The sequence below is a fragment of the Pogoniulus pusillus genome, chromosome 11 (genome assembly GCF_015220805.1).
Source record: "Pogoniulus pusillus isolate bPogPus1 chromosome 11, bPogPus1.pri, whole genome shotgun sequence".
NCBI lineage: Eukaryota > Metazoa > Chordata > Aves > Piciformes > Lybiidae > Pogoniulus > Pogoniulus pusillus.
Window position 1 is genome coordinate 18,557,119 of NC_087274.1, and position 24,099 is coordinate 18,581,217.

At 40.2% G+C, this 24,099-nt stretch overlaps 1 protein-coding gene across 1 annotated transcript in view; it reads left to right on the forward strand.

Moving 5' to 3' along the window:
* Nucleotides 1-8,532: 8,532 nt before the first annotated feature.
* The window catches only part of DHX15 (DEAH-box helicase 15), a 34,157-nt gene continuing 18,590 nt past the window's right edge, over nt 8,533-24,099 (forward strand). Inside the window, exons 1-5 of the mRNA XM_064151328.1 lie at nt 8,533-8,644; nt 13,555-13,903; nt 17,467-17,660; nt 18,007-18,166; nt 18,547-18,765. Of these exons, the coding sequence (XP_064007398.1) occupies nt 8,577-8,644; nt 13,555-13,903; nt 17,467-17,660; nt 18,007-18,166; nt 18,547-18,765 (990 nt within the window). The 5' untranslated portion in view covers nt 8,533-8,576. The remainder of the gene's footprint in view (nt 8,645-13,554; nt 13,904-17,466; nt 17,661-18,006; nt 18,167-18,546; nt 18,766-24,099) is intronic.

A 24,099-nucleotide genomic window follows, 5' to 3' on the forward strand; every position in this document is an offset into this window, starting at 1 on the left:
AGATGAGCCAGCAGTGTGCCTAGGTGGCCAAGAAGGCCAATGGCATCCTGGCCTGTATCGGGAATAGTGTGGCCAGCAGGACCAGGGAGGTCATTCTGCCCCTGTGCTCAGCACTGGTTAGGCCACACCTTGAATGCTGTGTCCAGTTCTCGGCTCCTCAATTCAAGAGAGATGTTGAGATACTGGAAGGTGTCCAGAGAAGGGCACCAAGGCTGGTGAGGGGCTGGAGCACAGCCCTGTGAGGAGACGCTGAAGGAGCTGGGGGTGTGCAGCCTGCAGCAGAGGAGGCTCAGGGCAGACCTCATTGCTGTATACAGTTACCTGAAGGGAGGCTGTAGCCACGCAGGTGTTGGTCTCTTCACTCAGGCACCCAGGGACAGAACAAGAGGACACAGCCTCAAGCTGTGCCAGGGCAGGTTTACAATGGATGTTAGGAAGAAGTTCTTCACAGCAAGAGTGATTGGTATTGGACTGGGCTGCCCGGGGAGTCACCATCCCTGGAGGTGTTTAAGAGGAGGCTGGATGAGGTACTTAGTGCCATGGTTTAGTTAATTAGAAGGGTTAGGTGATAGGTTGCACTCGATCATCTCAGAGGTCTTTTCCAATCTGGTTAATTCTGTGATTCTGTGTTAAATGTAACATAAGGCTTGGTGCCATATCACACATTTCATGTACTGAAATGCAGGCAAAGTACTTTATAAAAAGCATTAAAACAGCAGAAGGAAGCACTTTACCTGTGGCAACCTTATTTCTGCCTCCTTTCTTATTGCAGCAGTATTACGCTAATAGCTGAGTCCTGCTATAACAGTAGCATTCCACATTCATACAGTACATGAAAACATTATGCACAGTGCTATACCCAGTGTGGTAGTGTTACACATTCGTAGAAGAAAAAAAAATAGTTTGAACCAGCCTTGCTTTCCTTAGGCCATGCAGGTTCCATAACACCAAACAAGCACAGATGAGTTCCAGCTCTTCTCTTTTCTGGAGGCAACACAAGGAAATATTCAGTGATATGATACGAGATGAGGCCCTAGAAAACAAAGCCTGAAAGCAAGCTGCTGCCTTCAGAATAAGTTATCTGTGTTGTAACCCATCCAAGTCCAAAGAGTCTGCGCAAGGCTATGGCAGCCTGCACACACATTGATCAGCTATCCTACGTGCCTAGGACAGTTCCAGTTCCAAGAAAAAGGTCATCCATATGGCTCACCTTTGTAAAAGCAGAGTTGCATAGATGACAAGGTCACCATTACTTTCAAGGCAAAAACGAGCCTAAGGGCATATGAGACTGCTCTTTACGTTAACCTAGATATGACTGTTATAATTTTAAAAGCTGGTGCAAGTACAGCGCTCTCCTTGCTTTCAGCTGAGAGCCAAGCTGCTCTATCTCTACTAAGAAGGTCACTCACCAGAGTATTATATCGCTTCTTTTGTTTTTAGGAGAAGGAGCAGCTCTATCAGCACCCTCTCCTTTCCCTCTGGGAACACTCTTGCTAATTAGAAAGAAGGCTATCATTACAGGATATGCAATAATATAAAGTATATATATGTAATATGATAATGCATTAAGCTCCATTCCCTCCCTGACCTCCCCTTACCCCTCCAAAAGAAAAAAAAAAGGCCCCAAAACTTAAGCAATGCTTTCCAGCATCTGTAGGACTCTCATACTGGTTTGTGGATTAAAGTTGTTACTCTCAGCTGTGGCTAGAAAGACACTCACTAACAAATATTCTTCCTTCTAGCACTAACAAATACTCTTGCTTCTAGAAGGCTGGGGCTTTGTGGTATTAAGTTGTGAAGGTGGAGACTACACAGATGTAAAAATTTAATCCTTTTTCAGCATTTTCATTGGCTGCTGAGGATTCTTCTGCAAGTAGGCTTCTAACATAGTTAGGAGAAAAGTCTTAATTGCCTAAGGAAAGGATAAGGACAGCCGTTTGTTACAGATTTGGGCTTAGCTGGGCAAGGTGTGATTGCTGTTGTTTATGGGCTGGTACAAACTATTTCCAGGAGGTGATGGATTTTTAGTGCACATGATTCTCTACTGCTATTATTCTGTTATGTAGTCTGAAACTTATTATGAAGATAAGTATTTTATCATTTTAGATAGTAGCTGCCCATGAGATGGAGGTTATTAGATCACTTGTTTCGCTGCTCGCTAGTTTGGTTTGGTGTTTGTTTTGGGTTATTTTGGTAATCTTAGCTTGTTGAAACTGTGTGTGCTCTATGTAGATAGCAGAAGCTAGACAAATAAATTTCCTAACACTTAAGCAGGGACTCAGACTGACAATACACCACTGGTAGGTCCAGAATGCTAAAGACCAGGCATGAATATGAACGTTTTACAGATTGTATCGAAGACAGGACTTTATAAACAGGTCTTAAGGAGCGAATGCAATAGTGAATAAGAGGTGGTTGTGCTCAGTGCAAAAGGGAATGGCAAATATGTACCAATGTATTACATTTTTTCATTTTGAATGTGAAAAGCTGGCAAGGAAGCTGCAAGAGCGAATGAGATCTCCTCAAAAGAAGCATCAGGTGAAAAACTTGCATTTGCTGTTCTTCCAATGTTCTAGTGCAAGATAAAACAAGCAGCTGGAAACGGTGGTCTTTTCTGGCTTTAACGATGTCCTTATGAAACAGTTACTAAAAGCACCTTGTATTTAAGGAGCTTCTCACAAGATTTCAGGCTTGACATAGAAAGCAGTCAGATTGTAAGGAGCTTAAAAGATAAACTGCCCTCACATACAACATACTAACCTCTGGTTTCAGATGTTTCCAAATGCAGAAGGTATTAAAACAATGCCACTTAAACCACACAGACCTAGAAGTTACAAGAGTAATAATGTGCAAATCCTGTGTGTAACGAATGCAAATTAGACATATAAATTAATTTACATTTTATTATACTTTGCATTTACAAGTAAAAAATATTTTAATTTGTATTCATAATACATAATGAGTAACTGCTCTGGAAGGCTTCTCTGAGAGCACTAAAGGTGATCACAGGGCCGCAGATGGTGGCTGAGGGGCTCAGAATAGCAGTTGCTTGTCTGCAACAGTGTATTTCCTTCCAGAGAGTGGAGGCTATTCTAAAAAGTGATTTGTCACTCTGGTTTTTTAGATACAAACCCAGTAGTCTCTCTCTCTCCTTTGGTCTCTTTCTCTTTTTTTTTGATTCTTTATGAAACTCAAATCACTGAGCTGCAGATTTACAGTCACAGAGGTGTGTTCCATGAGGGACAACATTTAACAGCCATTCACAAAATTCAGCTGATAAAGTTTGCTGTCATGGCAATATTGCTGTTGCCATGCTGGCTTCCTATAGCATGCCTACTTCCCAGAGCAATTCAAATTGTTGGTTTATATATATTTGAAGTGTTGCAAAGTTTAGCTTCCATAATTACAGAGAAGCTGCCTCTTTTCTTCGCTGCAGAAATTGAGATGAGTCCATGCATTCATCTTCATATTTTTAAATTTGAAAAACATGGAAGGCTGACAGTTTTAAACATGCTCTGATTGTGGGTTCTTGTCTCAAGTATTCTTTCTCTGATGATATGACAGAACATGAGGATAATATCCATTTATTCACACGAGCTTGGTGGGTGAGCACAGAATGAGAGCTGGTCTGTGACGAGCATTTGCATGTAAGGGTCTTGCATAATTTTGTAAGGGTATTATCCACATCAAAATTTAGAATAGTTATTGCAGTGGTAATTATCAGAAATATTTTGGTTTAATACATTTAAATTGGTTTGCAGGAAAGTATTTAATAGAATATTTTGTGGATTTATAAAAAAATAGAAGCTAAACTTGTTTCTAAAAATCAAACTATCTAAAATTTGCATATATTGATAGTGCAAGTGTGGCCATAGCATTGGGAACATACAGATTAGCTTAGGGTGCAATGAAAGCCAGACAAACATAGAAGAAATAGGTATTACAGAGGTTTTAGGTTGCTGACACAGGCTTTAGCAGATGTAACTTCTCTTGGATGGCTGTCTTACTACTCTGCTCATTATTACGGCTTCCACTGCAACACCAGTATGTGGTTTCACATCACCATCCCCTGTTTTAGCTTAAGCCTGTGAAGAATGTCTCTTCTCAGAGGTAATTAGTAATAGAATAAGAGGCAATGGCCTCAAGCTGCAACTGGGTAGGTTTAGACTGGGCATCAGAATCGTAGAATCAATCAGGTTGGAAGAGACCTTCAAGATCATCCAGTCCAACCTATCACTCAGCCCTGTCCAATCAACTAGACCATGGCAGTAAATGCCTCATCCGGTCTTCTCTTGAACACCTCCAGGGACGGCGACTCCACCACCTCCCTGGGCAGCCCATTTATATGGCAAATCACTCTGCGAAGAACTTCCTCCAAACATTCAGCCTAGACCTCCCCTGACACAGCTTGAGACTATGTCCCAGTTAAATGTTAGGAAACATTTTTTTTCCCAGCAGGAGTAGTCAGATCTTGGAATGGGCTGCCCAGGGAGGTGACTGAGTCACCAACCCTGGATGTGTTTAAAAGTCATTTGGATGTGGTGCTTGAGGATATGGTTTAGGGTGAACCTTGTAGAATAGGGATATGGATTGGACTTGGTGATCCTGAGGGGCTTTTCCAACCTGAAGGTTTCTGTGATTCTGTGAAGGTGAATTTCAACTACAATGCTAGACTGGATGCATCTTTTTTTTCCCCCTTTCTAGATTGATAATCTTTAGCAGAGAGGTGAAGCAACTAATTACAAGCAATAATATCCTAAACTGTGATACTAGACTTCTCTGTCAGGAACCTCACACAATCCAATAGTTCTTTGAACTATGGCTTGTCTGAGAAACATGTTTATTCTTGTGGGGAGAAGGCATTGCACAATAAAGAGGGGTGGAAAAAAGTTATTTTAAAGATATAATGCTATTCTCCTAGGCCATTGTTTTAGTTTTAAATGTTAATTCTCCTTTCAACCCAAATAGCATATGTATTATACCCATATCAAAAGCAGAGAAATATTAACTGGAAATTGGCTAAGAGGATTTTGAGACCAATGAGTATACTTACCAAAACTAGGGCAAGAAATGTAGAGGAGAGTAGATAGTCAAATGACAACTCCTATAAATGTCTCCTGTTTCAGGAATCTACAATTTTAGTTTTTAAAGGTGGATATAAAAGATTTTGGGGAGAGGATACATTAAAATCTCTTACTTAACAAAGGCCTTTGAAAAAAGCAGAAAACATGCTTAAATGTGCCCTATTTTACACATTCCTTTCATCCTGTGGGATTTTTACATAATGCTTATCACTTTGTCATTATGCCAATTTGTGCTTACCAATCTTTTTTTCTCTTGTCTCATCTTATATTTAGGCTGTGATCCTGCAAACACTTACCTACATGCTTAGTTTTGCTACTCTTAGTAATCCCTTTGAAGTTAAAAGGATTATTTGCATTAGTCAAATACGGCATGTGTGTGCTTGCAGGATGAAGGCCTTACATTGTTAACTCTGGGATAGGACCAGATCATTTATTATGCAGTTGTAGAGCTCAGAGCATGGCTAGGTGAAGGACGACTTCAGGAGCTTGCAAAGTATTGTCAAATGTGAACAAGCCTGTGGGCTCAGTCTGGGGCACAGCACACAAGTAGCTGCTCACTCCAAGTAATATACAGTGTTCCTTACTATTTTTTTCTATAGCTTGAGATCTCACACCTGCTGAACTATCTACTCCTTTCTGCCTGCCTCCCAAAGCAAAACCTTTCCTGGCGTTGGCCGTGTGGTAACCTGGAGCAAGACTGTAAGTAGCTTTATGCTGCTGTTTGTAGGGAGGAGCAATCAAGACCTGGAATGTATAGCTGCAGAGCTCTCCAGGCTCCTGCTGTTGGACAGTTGCTGCCTTCTGAGAACCATACAGCAGTAGCTGCTCATCCCAGCTAAGGCATGTAATTCCTTTATCTTCTTCCTGTGTTTTCCCATTTTGCAGAGACACCCTCCCTCTTTCCTTCCTTCCTTCCTTCCCTCCTTCCTTCCTTCCTTCCTTCCTTCCTTCCTTCCTTCCTTCCTTCCTTCCTTCCTTCCTTCCTTCCTTCCTTCCTCCCTCCCTCCCTCCCTCCCTCCCTCCCTCCCTCCCTCCTTCCTTCCTTCCTTCCTTCCTTCCTTCCTTCCTTCCTTCCTTCTTTCCTTCCTTCCTTCCTTCCTTCCTTCCTTCCTTCCTTCCTTCCTTCCTTCCTTCCTTCCTTCCTTCCTTCCTTCCTTCCTTCCTTCCTTCCTTCCTTCCTTCCTTCCTTCCTTTCTTCCTTCCTTTCTTCCTCCCTTTCTTCCTTCCTTTCTTCCTCCCTTTCTTCCTCCCTTTCTTCCTCCCTTTCTTCCTCCCTTTCTTCCTCCCTTTCTTCCTCCCTTTCTTCCTCCCTTTCTTCCTCCCTTTCTTTCTCCCTTTCTCCCTTTCTCCCTTTCTCCCTCCCTTTCTTTCTCCCTTTCTCCCTTCCTTCCCTGATATTTGGGATAGAGACACACACCCTGGAACACTTCTGGCAACTTCTGGCATAGATATTCCAGTAAAGCTTACTTCCAGCTTCATGTGAAAATCTCAAAATCAATTTTTTTTCCAGAAGGATTTATTTCAGTTTCTAACTCTAAACAGGAAAATGTTACTTTTATTACACTGGTGTCTAAAACTCCAGTTGAGCTGTGGGTGCAACTTTGCTGTGTTATCTAAAATTAGGAACAGGAATGCACTTCTACTAAAGGACATACTCAAAAGACTTGTCTACACAAAATATTTTAGTAGTCATACTGATGTAATCTCAGAAAGCATTTGGAACATGAAGCTGTGGACAAACACCCACTTGCTGAGCTGGCTGTGCTTGTGGAACTGGTCACTGCTGCTTGATGATCTTTCCTGACCACTTTTGTGTTTGTTAGCTGAGCCATTTCTGTGAATGCTCCCTTGCTCCTGCAGTCAGATAGAGATAACCACAACACGTTATTTAAGGCATAGGAACTAACCAAATTCCTTTGACCAAAATGCTTAGGGAAGGAGTGTTCATTCGGGCAGCTGAACAAAGGTTGAAGCAATCTCTGGCAGGATGGCTGAGGAGTGATGGGAAGCAAACCTTGCAGAGAATAGGTTTTCCAACAAATGTACCTAGATGAAGAGAAGTACTGATCTGATGGTAGTGTTTCTAATTTCTATTTTAAAACCACTTGCCTATGGTAAGAATTTAAATCACTACAGTGGTGCTGAAGGACTATGAAATAGACAGGGAATGGATGGGGGATGAATGTGGAACGGAATGTCCAGTGGCTGATGTTCTCCAAATAGCTGTCAGAAGTATGAAGAACAGTGCCTCTTGCCTTTCCAGAAGCTCTTAGAGACTGGCTTTTACGAGCTGTGCTGATGTATCAAGTGAACATGCTGGAAGGCAAGGCAGCTGCTGAGAGTTAGTGCTGCAAGGGAGCAGAAGTGGCCAAAAGAAGTTGCTATGAGAGCAAATGTTGCTCGGTGAGCACCAGGCATGGTTTTGACATGAAGACGTGGTCATGAGAAGAATCTCATTGTCTGCCTGACTTCATAATCTCCTGCCCAGGCTCTCTGTGCTTTCAGTTACATGACAAATGCTACTTGTCAAGATGGTCAACCCAGTTTTTTAAAGGTGCTAGCAGCGATATAAGTGGGACAGCTCAGAGGCACAAGAAACAACTCTGAGGACCAAGTTTTCTGGACTAGGCTTGAACTTGCAGACTTCTGCTGGCAGTTACACCGGTTGAAAGTGTGAGAAAGAACTTACTACAGCAGCAACCGTTCAAGTAAAACAAACTAGTGAGATCACACTTCAACTCCTGTGTCGTGCTTCACCTCACGAATTGTGTTACTCGGTGCTGCTGCAGCTGTGCTGACACTTGGAAGACTGTCACGTCGCTTACTGCATCACTCCAGAGCTAAACAGTTCTGCCGGGAGCTGTATATGCACATCGGCTTCCCTTGAAGCCTTCACTCGCCTCCGGCGCAGCAAACTACAAGACAAACTGACAAGGCTACAGCTTTGGCTTCCCCGGACTTCCTCTGTTTCTGCTGTTGCAGATGGCTTGTGCAAGATTGCCTATTTCTGCACTCAAGGCTAACCTACCCGGGCGAGCCTGTGACGGCCTGGCAGAGAGGTTTACCAAGACAGCTGCCTTAGTTTAACGTGCCGCTATGGAAGCTCCGGTGCCAGCGCACGTGTGCCCAGGCGCACTCGCAGAGCGGCAGAGAGGAGCTTCTCTTCCCGGGCCGGGCACCAGCAGCACCGCGGGTACTGCGCGCGGGCGGGGCGGGGCCGGCCGCTGGCCGCGCGCCCAGGGCAGGGCCGTCGCGGGCGCGCGCTTTGCTCTCCCTCCCTCGGTCGGGGCGGCGGCGCGCGCCAGCGTCCCGGCGCAGCCCCGGCGCTTCCTTCCGGCCGCCATTTTAGCCGCTGCGCCTGGCCTCGCGGTGCCGCCGCCGCCGCTGGTGCTGCTCGAGGAGCGGAGAGCGCGTCCCGCCGCACCCAGCCCGCCCGCCGGCCCACCCGCCGCAGCAGCAGCCAGCGGCTGCTCACCGCCCCGGCCCGCCGCCATGTCCAAGCGCCACCGCCTCGATTTGGGGGACGATTACAGCTCCAGCAAGAAACGCAGCACCGATGGGTAAGGGACGGCCTGGCCCAGCCCGGTAGAGCGCGGCCTGCGATGGGTGGGAGATCACAACGGCTCCCGCGCAATCCGTTTTCCATCCTCGGCGCTAGCCGCCCCTCGCGGTACTAGGCCTCTCCGGGGAGCGGCTTGGCAGCCATGTGGGGGTAACGAAAGGGTTACAGTGGCTGAAGCCGCGCGGCGGCCCCCGGCGGCGCCCAGGAGCTCTGGGCCTAGGCCCAGTATCGTCCTTCTTGCCGGCCCCCGGCCACTCGGTGCGGGCGGAGAAGAAGGATGGCGGCAGCGCGTTGGTAAGGAGCGGGCGGGGAGAGCCTCGTGCGGTGATATTGGGAGGGGAAAGGGGATGAAGGCTTCGGCCTAGCTGCTTGGGAGGGCTGGGCTGGGCTCCCGTCGCGGCGGAGCCGGGGGCGGTGCGCCGCTCGGCCCACTCCCCCGCGCCCGGCTTTGTCTGCGGCTTTTATCATTCTTCATTTTTCTCCCTCCTAGTTTTTGGTGGTGTGGGATTTTTTAAACTTATTTTTTTCTTTGTTTCCTGACTTGAAAGATCTGGCAAATGTAGTCCTAGAGATCGGCATGAGTTTTGTTCCACCTATGTAATTAGTGCCTGCTCTCGTAGGAATGTTATTCCTTTGTTAACGTCTCTTAGTGATTAACCGACCGGGATATGCTTGACTTAAAGTAAGAGTCAGTGTCGAGGTGGGTTTTGGCATAGGGATCAGGGGAGGCAATTTTTTTCCCGAGTTTTGCAAAGATTGGAGGTTTTAAACTGTACTGTTCAAGCTTTAGCAGATTTTCATTAGGGTCAATGAAATTGTAGGGACAAGCATTACACCGCTAATACCCTTTTATACACAGTTGGTTTAGAGTTATCTTTACATAGTCAGACTCTTTACATCGGGAAGAAGGCGAGTGGCTTTACTGTAGATTTCTGTTTAAAGGTAACAGAAATACCACGTTTGTCTAGTCTGTTCTATGGAGAGAATTTATCAGTTTCTAAGGTCCAGCAGCACTGTTTTGGACTAGAGTATTTATTTAAGAAAGCTACTAAATTTTGTTCTTAAAAGCTTACAGTAACCAGAAGTTTACACTAGCAGTTTGCTAAACACATTCTGCAAAACTTCCTCTTGTATTTGTTTTTTTAAAGATGAGCTTCAGTTTATTTTGAGTTATTAATCTTTTTTTAATATATTTTTGCATGCCTTGTAATTGGAAATAGGTCTCGTGTATGTACAGAAAACTCATATAGATACAGCTTTTTTATATGTAGAGATTTTCTTGTAAAGTTTTCAAATAATTATGCTGAAACTGGACACCACTTAAATGTGGTGTAGCTGTTACAGTTGGCTGTAAAGGCAGTATTTTCACAGGTCAGTATTTTCTTGTTTGTGTTGTGGGTTTGATGGGTTTGGTATGGGTTTATTTGGCTATTTTTCACCAGTCATTTACTGAATTGATCATCTGTCATCCTGAACTCTTAATTTTGCTCTTCGATGGGAATTCATTACAGTTTGTATACAGTGGTGGTTAGAACTTTTTGACCAGAAGTTTTGGACTTCTGTCGCAGCTGAAACACTAGACAAATGCTGATCTCATGCCCCTTCTTTGTCCCCTCCTCTCTCCCTAAAGCCTTTCAATAGCATGGGACTGAGAGCAAGTCGCTACAAGCATGGTTACTGAGCATTATTGTTACTACTAGAAATAATAACTCATGTAGAAAAAGTCTTACTAATATTACATTGTTGCGATTTTAATTTTGCCTAGTTTGGCTTTACAGCTTCTGGAAAGCTGTAAGGAAGATGTGCAGAGATTCTTCTTGTTTATAGCCTGTACATGCATGTCTTTATCTCCTTAGAGTGCTTTTGTGCACTTCAGTTGATTTTTAGAACTGAATCAAGCTGAATGGTTACTGGTACAGGTGCAGGATAGTACTTTATGTTTTAAACTGGACTACCTGACTAAATATGAAAATTGTACCAAGTTACCTTTCGTTTTTAAAAATAATTTTTAACTGAGGCCTGTATTGGTAAATGTGACTCTACATGGCAGTGATGCCAGGCCAGCAAGCTTCTAATTGTTGGTGTAACCTTAAACTTTGGCATGCCATCTTTTTTCTATCAGTCTTGAAATATCATGTGTGAAATAAAATACTTCTTGGAGAAATTAGAATTGTATGGCAAGATTTTGGGTACACTGTGTGAATTACGTAGATACTATTTAAAGTCTTGTTTTTTTTTTTTTTCCAAGTAAAGTTTGTTTTTGTGTGACATCACAGTGACTCCATAATGGGATGTATCATTCAGACTAATTGTACTTTATTTCTTTATGTATAGAATAAAAATTCTCCTTTAGCTGCATTAGCTTTTTTTTCATCAATTATTGCCATGTCTAAAAATGGAGACAAACCACTGATGTTCTGCTAGATGTGCTTAAACTTTCAGCGTGATGGTCAGTGGTTTTACCTTGTGCTTTTTGCTTCTGCCTTTGCTCTTACTTACTTTTCAGCCTCTTGATTTAATGATTGATACAGTGTTTCTTTTGCTCTGGTGTGTGTTTTTATAATGTGTGAGTATAAGGAAGTGAAAGCAGACTAGGCTACTTCACTTGAAAAGCAAAGAAAAAAAACAACAACAAACAGTCTTCTGATTATGGAGGATGTTAGGGATTCAGGCACAAGACAGATGTGATTAAATTATCATTTTTTTATTGTTTTTTTTTATTATTTAAGACCAGTTTTCTCAGTGCAGTAATGAAAAGTAGCCTAAATGTGACAGTTTATAGATGAAGAATTGCCAAGTTGCATTATCGGAAAACTCACTAAATTCATATATATATTATATATATTGATATATATATAACTGTCAGTCCTCTTTTCCCTTGCTGACCAAGGGAGTCTGGATGTGTCTAAGTTTCTGTAGTACCAGGAGACTGGAAATATTTGAGTGGGGGGACATGGGGGAAGTGCTACTATAAAATCATAAGCGAGTAAATTGGAGGGCATATTATATACTGTATTTTTTCTGTGATAAGATCTGGTATACCCCACTTCCTTTTTTGAAAATGTGAAAGAAACAACTCGTCTGAACCTGTAAGTAGTTTGTTACTTCTGAAATGTAGGTAAAACTTGCTAGGTTTGTTTTCTTAATTGTGTGATTAAACACATGTAAGAGTTCAATGAAGAAACTCAGAAATGAGGGATTAACAAGACTTTCCATTCTGAGTTGTATTTGTAGTCCACTTAATCCACTGGCTTGTTCTTGAGGTTGTGTTTTTATCTGTTCTTTAAGCCCACACAAATGGCTACCAATACAGAAGACAGTGCTGCAAGTGCGTGTTTGGGAGACTAGATCAGAGAACTATCTTGAGCTAGAATTAACGTTGCTGGAGGCTATCTGGAAGGGCTTGATCAGCACAAGGCTATTGCCATGCTAAAGTCAACACGGGGGAACGGTTGACAGCAGTGTAGTTCTGTTCATTTTAGCAGTTAGGGGTGGGGCTGTGTGAGGCTGAAGTATGTCTGAAGATGCCCTGGATGATCTGTGATACAGAAGCTTCTGACATCATACTGTTTAAGTGGTTATGAAACAGTTTTTGTTGCTGTGTTGTTTTTTTTTTCACACCTTGGCTAACAAGGAACAGTAAAGATCCTTCAGAAATGTGCATGCATGTGCACACACACAGCCATCCTGCATTAGTGTTTTGTTACTCCCTTTAGTGAAATGTGTGCTGTTACCAGGTTGTTATTTTTTATCCTGGCTTTACCATTTTCCAGTTGCCTTTATACTTGTTTTCTTTTCCTGTTAATGGCTTGTCTGACCATAAACTTGTTCATCTGACTACCTGCAGATATTTAAAAGTCTTATTGTGAAAGCACGTTACAAATCCAAAGCTTTATTCCTGCCTGTGTTCTGTTAGGCTCCTCCACCAGTAAGCACAGCATAATGGAGCCTAGTTCCTTCAGCTTTTAACCAGGGGCAACTTCTCCATACCAAAGAATATGAACCTATTGGGTTATGCAACATTTGCCTCCCATTTTACAGTACGAGGAGTTTTCTAGCTTGTACACTTGGCCACAGTAGTAGCAACGGTAAAGGCTGCTATCTTGGAGTGAAGCAAATAAGCCAAAAGGCCCTTAATTTTTAGACAGTCTAGTGTCTGAAGTTTTAGGAGAATCTAGGTACAAGTGAGTTAGGTAAGTGACAGTAAACTGTTTCCTTGCTGTTAATGGTTTTGTGTTAAAACAAGTCTTACTAAAAATAATTGTTGTATCAGAAGCCATAATACTTGGAAGTATTTTAGGGGAAAAAATGCAGCCTGATTAAATTACAGTAATTTTCAGAAGAATGAGAGTGGTGGTTGTTTCCAGTGCACACTGCACTTTGAATTAGAATTTATAGAATTAGTACTAATAGAATTTTGTTTACTTCATCTTCTCTGTAGGTAGAAATTTACTTTTCACTTCATCAGTCACATTTGAATGCAACTGCATGTTAAAAGACACTGCAGAGGAGTGTTGGCCCAACAGTTTTCTGTAGAAATGTGTGTACTCTTTCTTCTGGGCATGCTTGAGTGCTGTTAAAGAAGAGGGGGAGGTTTTGTTTTCTTTTGATGTCTATACACATGTAAACATTTTTAGGAATTTGCTATGAAGCTGTTGATTCTGTTTTGTCTGTTTGATATTTCAGTTAATGTAATGCTCAGAAATTGAGGATGAGGATATTCTCAGTTCTGCAGGCAAAGATGTCACTAATCATTTGAATTCAGAACTATTAAATCCACCAGCTTAAAATGTGGTGGAGTTTTGTTTTGTACTAGATGCCTTTAAAGTGGCATTGCTTTTAAATTCTTCATTTGCATTTCACTACAGAAGTATCTCATTTTGTGTTATGTCTCTTAACTTGTTTTAGGAAAGATCGTGACCGGGACAGGGATCGTGATGACCGTTCTAAAGATCGTGACAGGGATCGTGACAGAGATAGAGATCGTGACAGAGAAAGGGACAAGGAAAAAGATCTGCGCTCTACATCTAACTCCACATATTATGGGTCTGCTGGGTTACAAGCTATAAAACCAGCAATGATTCCACACAGCATTAATCCTTTCACAAATCTACCACATACACCACGGTATTATGACATCCTGAAAAAAAGGCTACAGCTTCCTGTCTGGGAATATAAAGAAAGATTTACGGATATTTTGGTTAGGCATCAATCATTTGTACTGGTTGGAGAGACTGGGTCTGGTAAAACAACACAGGTGAGTTCTTACCTGTATGGCACTGCACTGTTTTTTAAAGCTCAAGACTGTTCTAAGTGGAGAAGGGGGGTGAAACTTGCTCTGATTTTTGTAATTTTGAGTGAAAGTGACTTGATGAATGTTTTACTTGCTTGATGAATATAATCCAGTGTCTTTTTCTGGTCCCTGCTTCTATTAGGCTTTATGATTGGTAGTTATCTTTTTGGTAAAGGAAAAGATTTCTTGGCTAGACTGAAGTGTAACGATACAAAACTGTGATGATGATTATTCCAAATTTACATCTGTTATTTAGCTGTTTGCATAGAGAGCAGTTGAAAGGTAGGACAAATGTTATGGAAGTAGGGACTTGTTAGTTGTTTATGGAACTTACTGCTATAAAGACAAACTTAGAGGAAAATGAAGTGTTATAGCATCATAGAATCAGCCAGGTTGGACTGGATGATCTTGGAGGTTTCTTCCAACCTAGCACCCAGCCCTAGCCAATCAACCAGACCACAGCACAAAGTACCTCATCCAGTCTTTTCTTGAACACCTCCAGAGACAGCAACTCCACCACCTCCCTGAGCAGCCCATTCCAATGGCAAATCACTCTGTGAAGAACTTCCTCCTAATATCCAGCCTTTACCTCCCCTGGCACAACTTGAGACTATGTCCTCTTGTTGTATTCCTGGTTGCCTGGCAGAAGGGACTGACCCCCCCACCTGGCTACAGCCTCCCTTCAGTATCAGATATGATTTGAACACTGTTGAAATTGTTTTGATATTTAAACTTCAGAGGGAAAGACTTGTGTTGGTCCTGAAACTTCTCAGAGGTCATTTAGCTTTCCACTGCTGCAGTTGAAATCACAATTTTTTTTTTTAGAGCATTGGCTTGAGAAGTCTTCCTGAGCACTGAAAATAGTGATAACATACCTGCAGAGTCTACTTAACCTTAAGAATTTTGAGGATCAGCTAACAGGGAGGATGTAGGACACAAGGAACACCACAATGTATTTGTAGCAGGACAGACTTGCTCAAAACTTTAATCAATCCTCTGCTTTGCTGTTGAAAGCGTGGATATAAGTGATGTTAAAATGTTCTTTATTCTGTAAGCTGATAAATTACTTTTATATAAGCAGAAAATAAAAACTGAAATATATTTGAATCTTTGTAAAATTGGTTATAGCTAAATTACAGCAAATCTTGCACAAGTAAAATTAAAGAAAGGAAATAAGGTTTGTACGAAAACAAAATTGTGTGAAAACAAGATTGTTCATTGCATGATCTGACAGTTTGAAAATATAAAAGGTATATGTTCTTAATGTTTGTGACTTCCAATATATCTTACCACAGCTCTAGAGCTTTTCCTGAATTGTCTACTACTCTATCCCTTAGTTTCCAAATGGATTTAAGCAACCTGAAGCATATTTCATAAGAAATAGTATTTAAGCTACCAAAAGCACTTACGCTGTCTTGGAAGCTTCACTTTTTTCTCTGAATTCTCCCTGTGAGACTGCAGATAGATTTTAAAGCAATCACAAGTGTCTCTTTAGGAACATATCACCGAAAATAATCTTGCTGTTAGCTTATGAAAACCGTGTTTTGCATGTGATAATGTCATGTCCTTTTTGTGATCAAGTGCTGTCTTAAAACTAGTTGAGGGGACATTTTTCTCATTCATGGATCAGAGCGAGATAAATAATTGTGGTTAAGAAACTTTTGCATACTCAAACTGAAGATGTGCATGAACTATTTATTGATATATTTCAGATAACTTCAACTTAATATAATTGTACTTGCAAAACTATCTTCCCTTTCATGAAGGTAATAAAAGGCTATAGAGTAGTGGATAGCTACTGCCAGACAGGTCCCATCTGTGATTATGTGCATATTTTCCCTTCAGTCTTGCACTGCAGCCAGGTTTGGAAACTCTTGACTTGGGCAGTGGAAACAGGAGATGAAACTTAGCTTAGTCTTGTTCCACATAGATTTAAACCCAAAGCACTGAAGAAGTATATTTGAAGCAATAACATTAATTTACAAATCTTCAGTATTTGCAACGGTTTGGTTTGTAGTTTGATCTTCTAAATTAGCTGTTTTCTTTAAATGCTCTCTGAATATGCTCAGTGGTGGAATGGCTATGCTGAATTTCTTTTAGAAAGGGGTTAAGTACTTGTGAAATTGCAATGTGGGATTGTATGTGTTGCTTGTGTAATAATGTAGATTTCTTCTGTTGATGACATAGAATAGCATCTGCCTTCGCTTGAATGTATTATCTGTAAAGGGTAGGATGTTTTTGGTACTACATAAGGGATGCCACTTTGTCAGCAAGTTCTCTTGGCAAGTTAAATTCAGAAGCAAGGTGATTCTGAGTATAGCTTAATCTCTTGCTGTCCTTGCACTCCAGAAGTTGATAAGGGTAAATGTCTGACACCTTTTTCAACTACTGAGAATTTGACTATGTAACTTTTAACAGAATGTTTTCAGTAAATGGAAGTGGCTCAGAAAATCTAGGACAGTGCTGTTCCACTCTTGCCCATCATCCCTTTAAAAACATGACTGACTCTTCTTGGGAATAGTCTTCAATTGCCCTCAGTGCACGTATCTTTTATCTTAAAGGCTGCTATATGTGTTGTCCACACCTCCACATCTATGGAGGCAGCATGTGAAAATACTAATTGAGAAAATTCTTGATGTTTAGACATGGTAACCAAAGTTATTTCTTTTGCTTTTAGTATTGTAAAATGACTTTTCTTCAGGAAAGTTAAGGGATTTGATCGTTTGCATATTTTGTCAGTGGAGCTGAGATAACTTTGTTAGGTTTTATAAGAACCAGGTAATAAGTGATCAGGATATTCTCAGTCATGACTGAAGTAGAAAAGGTAGAACTAAGTCCTTTTTCCTAGTGTTTATATGTCTTTTAAAGCTAGACATGAAAAGTACTGTGATGGTCATCTAAAGCAGCTTGGCACATGGCAGTCCCTGTAGCCATTTTCTTCAATTTGATACCAGTGCTGTGGGTTTTGCTGCTTACTGGGAAACCACTCAAATTATTTCATGCTACTGTGGCTTTACAGTTCTGTTGTTTCAAAATTTATTTCAGGACTTGCACTGTTTTAAGTAAAAAAGCATCACCTAATACAGTTAGACTTGAGGTTTTTATTCTTTCCCCTAACACTACAATGTGTATACTCCTGGATGGGGTTTCACATTTGTACTATGAATGCTTAAGAATTGCTATTTTAAGCTTTGAATAGGGTTTTCAGAAATTTGAGTTCTCATCAGTCTAGTAGTTTATCATATTTTGATAGTCTTTGTGTGCTTTATAGTATTATAATAATGAAAGTGTAGTACTTATTAAAAAAATGAAGTGCACGTGCTTAGCGTGCACTTTGTTAAGTGAGTGGGGTTTATGTGGTAGCATTGGGTCCAACTGAGTTGTCTATCTAATGTGAAACTCTGGATATTTTTGTGCATGCAGTTGCCATCTCAGTGGAATGATAGCTAACTTGGGTACAATACAATGGTTGCAGATTATATCCAGCCACTTCAAGTGTGTTTAAAAAGGGATTTTGTTCTTGACAGATCCCTCAATGGTGTGTTGACTACATGCGCTCATTACCTGGACCAAAGAGAGGAGTAGCTTGTACCCAGCCTAGGAGAGTAGCTGCAATGAGTGTGGCACAGCGAGTTGCTGATGAGATGGATGTTATGCTGGGCCAGGAGGTTGGTTACTCAATTCGATTTGAAGACTGCAGTAGTGCAAAAACCATTTTGAAGTAAGTATGACAAGTGCTGGGTAAAGGTATAACACAGAGTGCTTGGGGGTGGGGAGAATTGTGGGGTAGTGAAGGGTGTGAGCCACCTTGTTGCAAAATGTTGCAAAACCTGATTTCCCCTGCTCTCTTTTTTTCCTCTTTTTATCTTCCCTTCCTACCCCACCCAGATTTCACTTAAATTCTGCAGTATTTTGTTTGAAAACTTAATGTGCGTGTTATCTTGGAAATGTTTCTGTGTTAAAACTGGTTTAAGGCTTTGTTCAAGCAATCTAGTGAATGACATGGAAGAGTTGTTTCAGACTTAATAAATAAAATTCGTCTAAAAATTGTTTTTGTTTATACTCAGGTATATGACTGATGGTATGTTACTTCGTGAAGCAATGAATGATCCCTTGCTGGAGCGCTATGGGGTTATAATTCTTGACGAGGCCCATGAGAGAACACTGGCTACTGACATTTTGATGGGTGTTCTAAAGGAAGTTGTAAGACAGAGATCTGATTTGAAGGTCAGTAATGATGAACGCAAACAGCAGCATCTTTCTAGTTGCAGGCATACCAAATAAGATTGCTATGTGCTTCCCATTACCTGATTTTTATAATCAGCTAAAGTAGATCAAGTGGTTTTTGATGTAATGATAATCTGTATTGGAAAGATAACCCTAGAATATTCTTAAATATATTGAGCACAATACTAGAAACAAGAAAATTGTAGCTTAACCTCTCTACGACTGGGACTTTTTTTTGACCTTTGTAACAAATGTGCTGTAGTTTGGTGATGAAAACAATTGAGTTTTATTTCTTACTACTATATAATGTATGCCTAACATTTCACAAATTCTTGTTAACCTTTGGAGTAACTTTTGTTTTCTATCCTCCAAACCCACAGGTTATAGTTATGAGTGCTACTTTAGATGCTGGCAAGTTTCAGATCTATTTTGATAACTGTCCTCTTCTAACTATTCCGGGTCGCACTCATCCTGTGGAGATATTTTATACTCCAGAACCAGAAAGGGACTACCTGGAGGCTGCCATTCGAACAGTGATCCAAATTCACATGTGTGAAGAGGAGGAAGGCGATCTCTTACTCTTTCTTACTGGACAGGAGGTATTATCTACTTTTTTCTGTTCTTCTGTGGGGCTTTGTGTGTTTGTGGTTTTTGGAATCCATCATTCCATACAGAAATTGTTTTTACTGTCTTGTGTGGAGTGAAATTTTAATCTTTTTCTACCTTATCAGTTGAATGACCAGAGCTTTTCTACCTGCAATACACTTCAGGTTCTTAATCACTGAATCTATACAGTATGCATATGCTGTGCTGTGTCTTGCCTTTTTTATTTTGATAATACTGGACAGAAATGCTACATGTGGTCCTTCTGGATTCTGGAAAACTGTGTAAACAGAGTGCAGAGGGATTTAATCAGGAAGATGGACTTAAAAACCAAAATGAACTTGCATAAAGGGAAGATACTTAGGTGAACCCATGCAAGCATGATTTCTTGAGTTTAAGATGCTTCAGATGAAAAAGAGTTGTGCACTGTGAATCTGACGAAGAGCCAAAGGTCTTTACTGGTTACTGTCTTTTTCCCTACTAAATCTTGAAGGAATTTTACATGGGCAATAAGGTGGATAGCAGTTAATACAGATTAGTTAAAGAGTTAAACCAGAATATTCTTAATTGTGTAATCCTGCTACTGGACAAAGGTAAAATTGTTTTCAATGGTGCAGAAATAAGTTTTCAGTAAAAACTTTCACCCTGAATCCTGAAAGAGACAAAAAATATATGATTGTTACATGAACTGCTTTTCCGTCCTTTTAGTACCAAAAACGTCCTTCTGTGCTTTTAGCAGCAAAAGAGGAGGTTTTACAAACAACATTTATTAGTAATAAACTTTTTTTAAACAGGATTTTCCCCATAGTTTCTCTAAGAAGGGCTTAACTGTTGATTTTAAAAGCAAACAAAAGCCACCCTAATATATTGGGGAGATTGCAGAAGAGGGAATAATGTTCGTGTTCTGTGCCAATGTTTAAAAAAGCAGTAGCCTGGATAACTGTAAGCCAGACTGCCTGATGTCAGTTACAGGCAAAATTGGGAACTCTGACAGGGAGTTCTGTTCACAAGGAAAAAGTATAATTAGATTTCAGTCAACATGTCTTTCTTAGACAATAGGTTTTGTCAAACTTGTTCTCAGCATTGAGATTACAAATTTGGTAGTCTGGTTGTGTGAATATACGTTTGTTAAACTTGACTTTAAATGTCTTAAGATTGGCTCACCTGCAGATCTCAGGTAGCTGATTTATTGTCTGCTGGAGTTTTGCTAAAGCAGTATAGATTTCACACTCCATTAAGATCAGTAATCTGAGAGCAGGTATAAAATCCTTACAGATGAAACTTGTGGGGAGGAGAAGGCAGAAAAAAATGGCACAGAAGCTGCGTAGACCTGTCTCGCATATCTTCATAACCTAAGCACTTTCAAGTGCAGAATGTGTTCTCTTCCATCCCTGTGTGTTTTTTTTCCGTAAAGCTGAATGATCATTACACATTTAGGAGGAAGAATCCAAGCTGTATCTGGAGATTTGAAGTACTGTTCTTGATTGTATATACTGGAAAATGTTGCTGCAGAATTCTGGTGTCAGTGCTTCAGAAAGGTTGAAAGTGATGTTAGTAAAACTGATGATGATATAGAGAAAGCAGTAAATATTTTTGAGGTTTTGGCAGAATGTTTTGTAAATGAAGATTTATTTTAAAGTCACTTTTTATCAGAATGAGGCTGGTTAAGCTCTGAAACTATGGAAGGAAGTTACAGAGAGACTTAAGAGGAAATAGAAGTCAAAACTGACAACTTCAGTCTCGGTGGTAGGGATTGAGTAAGATTAAGACAGTAAGCATCCTGGGCTGCAGCAAGCAAAAATAGTCTTATTTAAACCTCATTAACCTCATGAAGTATTGAAGAGATGGGGAGCAGAACCTGAAAGAAGAGTAATAATATTGTTCAAGTGCTAAAGGGAGGAAGTTGTTTCTCTTGTGGGTTGGTTTGTTTTTCTGCTTGCCTTTTTTTTTTTTCTTCATTCATTTGAATTGATGTCAGTATTCAATATTTGAAATTGGTCAGTCAAAAAGATCCTGAATGTAGGAATCGTACTGAGACGAGTTAAGTTTTGATGTGTTGACAGAGCAGTTCTCAGTTACAGTGAAGTGTTGGCTTGTTCCAAGGACAACTTTTGTCTAGATCGTTTTACAAAGTTCTGTTTCTCAGAATTTGTATTCAGAGCATCTGCTGAAATGATGCAGCTGTTAGGGCCAGTTCTTTTACTGTTATTTCCTAATTTTAGCTTGTAGTTTGCTGTCAGTCCTGAAAGCAGAAAGAAAAATTAGTGAAGTTTCATGCAGATTTAAGGAGAAAGACAAGTTTTTACGTTCACATAGTCAAAGCCAAATGTGACTGGTAGTCTTCCCACCTGTGATTAAAGAAGGTTGAGATACATACCATATATTTCTAGTTTGGGAGATGTTTTTTATGTGTGTTTTTTTTTTTTTTTTTAAATTCTGCATACTCATTTTATGCAGGGTAACAGTGTCTTACTCTCCTTTGGGATTACTTTCCTTTAATATAACCAGTTATTTTGTTTGTAGATGTACTGATCTGTTGTGAGAAGGGGAAAATAAAGCAAGCACTGTGCTTTTAATGTTTTTGATAGCTCGATAAAAATAGGTGTTCCTGTCTCCATCTGGTACATGTTCAAATGGAATATAAGTGGCAGTTCTGATATTCTGAGAATTCAAGACTCTTCAACAGACTTCAACCTCAGAATTTCCTTCTGGTTTGGTGGATCTTTGCATTTCTAAGTGCACAGAAACAAAACTTCAGTGTGAGGAATAAACATTACAGTATCCAAGGGGATTTTTTTGGAGGGGCACTAGTCATCAGCCTGCCTTTTCCTGGAAAAGCGGGTTAAAACAGAGGAAAAATCCTGCCAGATTCAGGAGGCTTAAGTAACCTGCTTTCTGATACATGCAAATACAGATGGCTGCACTACTGTTTCCAACAAATGAGGGGAACTGTGCACCCTCTTCTTGCTTTGTTTCCTAACAAGCATTGATTTCTATACCATCCAATTACCTTCTTTGTCACTAGTGTGTCCATAAAAAGCAGTATTTTCTTTTGCTGCTTCTTGTCGGTGTTTGCTTTTCCAAGGAGAGTTGCGTATGCTGTTGAGGATGTAGAAGAATGTTGAGGACTCAGTGTTAATATTCATAGTGTTAAAGCAGAGCTATAAATGCTGTATTTATGTTGTTAATTAATTATTAAACTTTTGAAGTGCATGATAGACTGCCTGGGACAACTCTGCTGACTAGATCTTGTGAAGTATAGATGTGTTGAGTCTAAGTGTCAGTTATAGCTTGAGATGGAAGGAACATTTTAGCTAGCATGTGACTTTTCCCCTTTCTGTGGTTTGTTTACTATTTGCCTCTTGGTAGTCAATTGTTTAGAATGAGTGTGCTGATGAATGCTTTCATTGACTACAATTTTACTGAGACCTGTTCTTCAAATAATACTCCTTAGACTCTTCAGTTTTAGGATCCTAGTGCTACATACCTTTGTAAATACACTTAAATGAATACTTAATATTTTTAAACTATTCTTGTTAAATATGTAATTCTTCTTGGCTGTACCAGAGAGAGCAGTTTTAGTCATCTGTTGAAAGTGGAGACTGATTGTGGGTGATTAAACTAGAGATTCTGTTTTCTGCCAGTGTGGTAAATAAAAGGAAATACATGCATATGTTTACTTTTGAACTTAAAACAACAAAGTACTGAAGAATTCTTTTGCTGTCTTTAGATGTGTGTCAGTGGCTCTTGGTGACTTGAATACTTCTTTCAGCGGTCTATGTAGTTACCTCTGGAGATCTACTGTAGTGGTTATATATGCACTTGTCATCTCTATGTTGAACTATTTTAATGAGTCCTGATTAGGGATATGTTGAAACTACATTGGGAAACTCTAGGGAGAAATGCCACTTTTATCTTTGAAAGATGATAGGTGGCTATGAACACATGTAGCCTGAAGTGTATAGTTCTTCCATTTATCACTGCTTGCTTGTATTTTACTATCTCTTAAGTATAAACCTGGCCTGGAGTCTCTGGTCATTACTGTTGAAGATTAAGCATCCTGTCCAGCATCAGAGCTTTGCCAATTACATGAAACAGGGTAGTGACCTTCAGATCAGGAGCTAAGGTCTATCTGTATTTTTGTTTAAGCATTTGACTTGTTTGCATTTTGTTTCCACTTTTTAGTTTGTAGTTTATTGGGTTTTTTTGAAGATGCAATTGAATTTTATGTTAAATATTTGACAGGCCCAAGTATTAGCTTGTCAAGACTGAATGGATGCAACTAGGAGCAGGAGCATTATGATGTTGTCAACTATTTACTTTTAACGTGTCTTTTTATGTAGCATCACTGTTGCAGTATTAATTTACTGAGCTACTGTGTATGATCTGTGAATTGTTAGGCCTTCCCTTTTCATTGAGGGGCAGTTACTGAACTTCAGAAGGGATTTATCAGCGGAACACCAGATACTGACACCTGTGTAAAGACATTCCGTTTGCTGTTGATGCACCAGGAGGGGGCATTCCAGCTCACTGTCTTGCATCTCCCTTACTGTTCATGAAGGGTCTGTTGGATTTGCTGGCAAAGTGCATCTTTGTTTAAAAGATTTTTTGTAATTATCTGCAGTACGTTCCAATTGGCAAGATAATGCCAGAAGGCATTAGGCTTACTATTAAAAGGCTCTGAAATCAAAAAGGAAGAGTCTTTATTTTGTCATGTTTACATTAATTATATGTGCTGATCAATACAGAACATGAGTATTGTATTGTCTGTGCTTCTTTAAAGCATACTTAATAGATTTGTGCTGAAAACTCAGAAGTCTGTTTAAGAACAAGTAGAAAGCACCCATTTTTCCCCCTAGGATTGATCATAATTTGTGGTTTGTAAAAAGGACTCTACTTTTGCTTTTCTAATTACAGTTTAAAGCAGCAATTTTAGAGATCTTTTAGATTAACCTGTTCTGTATAGATGCTAGAGGGTTTTCAAGCTGGTGAATTATTTGTAGTAATGGAGGTCTGGCCTCTTTTCTCAGAGTATGTTGTAGCCATTTTCTGCTCTTGACTACTGTTCTCATAATGATTTTGTTATCAGCGGTTCAGCTGGAACACCAATAGTTGATGAGCTTGCCTCTTAGAGCAGTGGAGGCTCTGCTGTGATTTATTTTTTTTTTAGTTGAAGTTAATGAATTGTTACTCATTAACCTACATTTCTATGTAGTTCGATTTTCATTAAATCTTGTCGTAACTATAGGTCAGTTACCTGACTTAAATATAGTTATTTTAAAGTTAAAATGGAATTGTAAACTATATGGCTATGGTGAACTTGTTTGTAT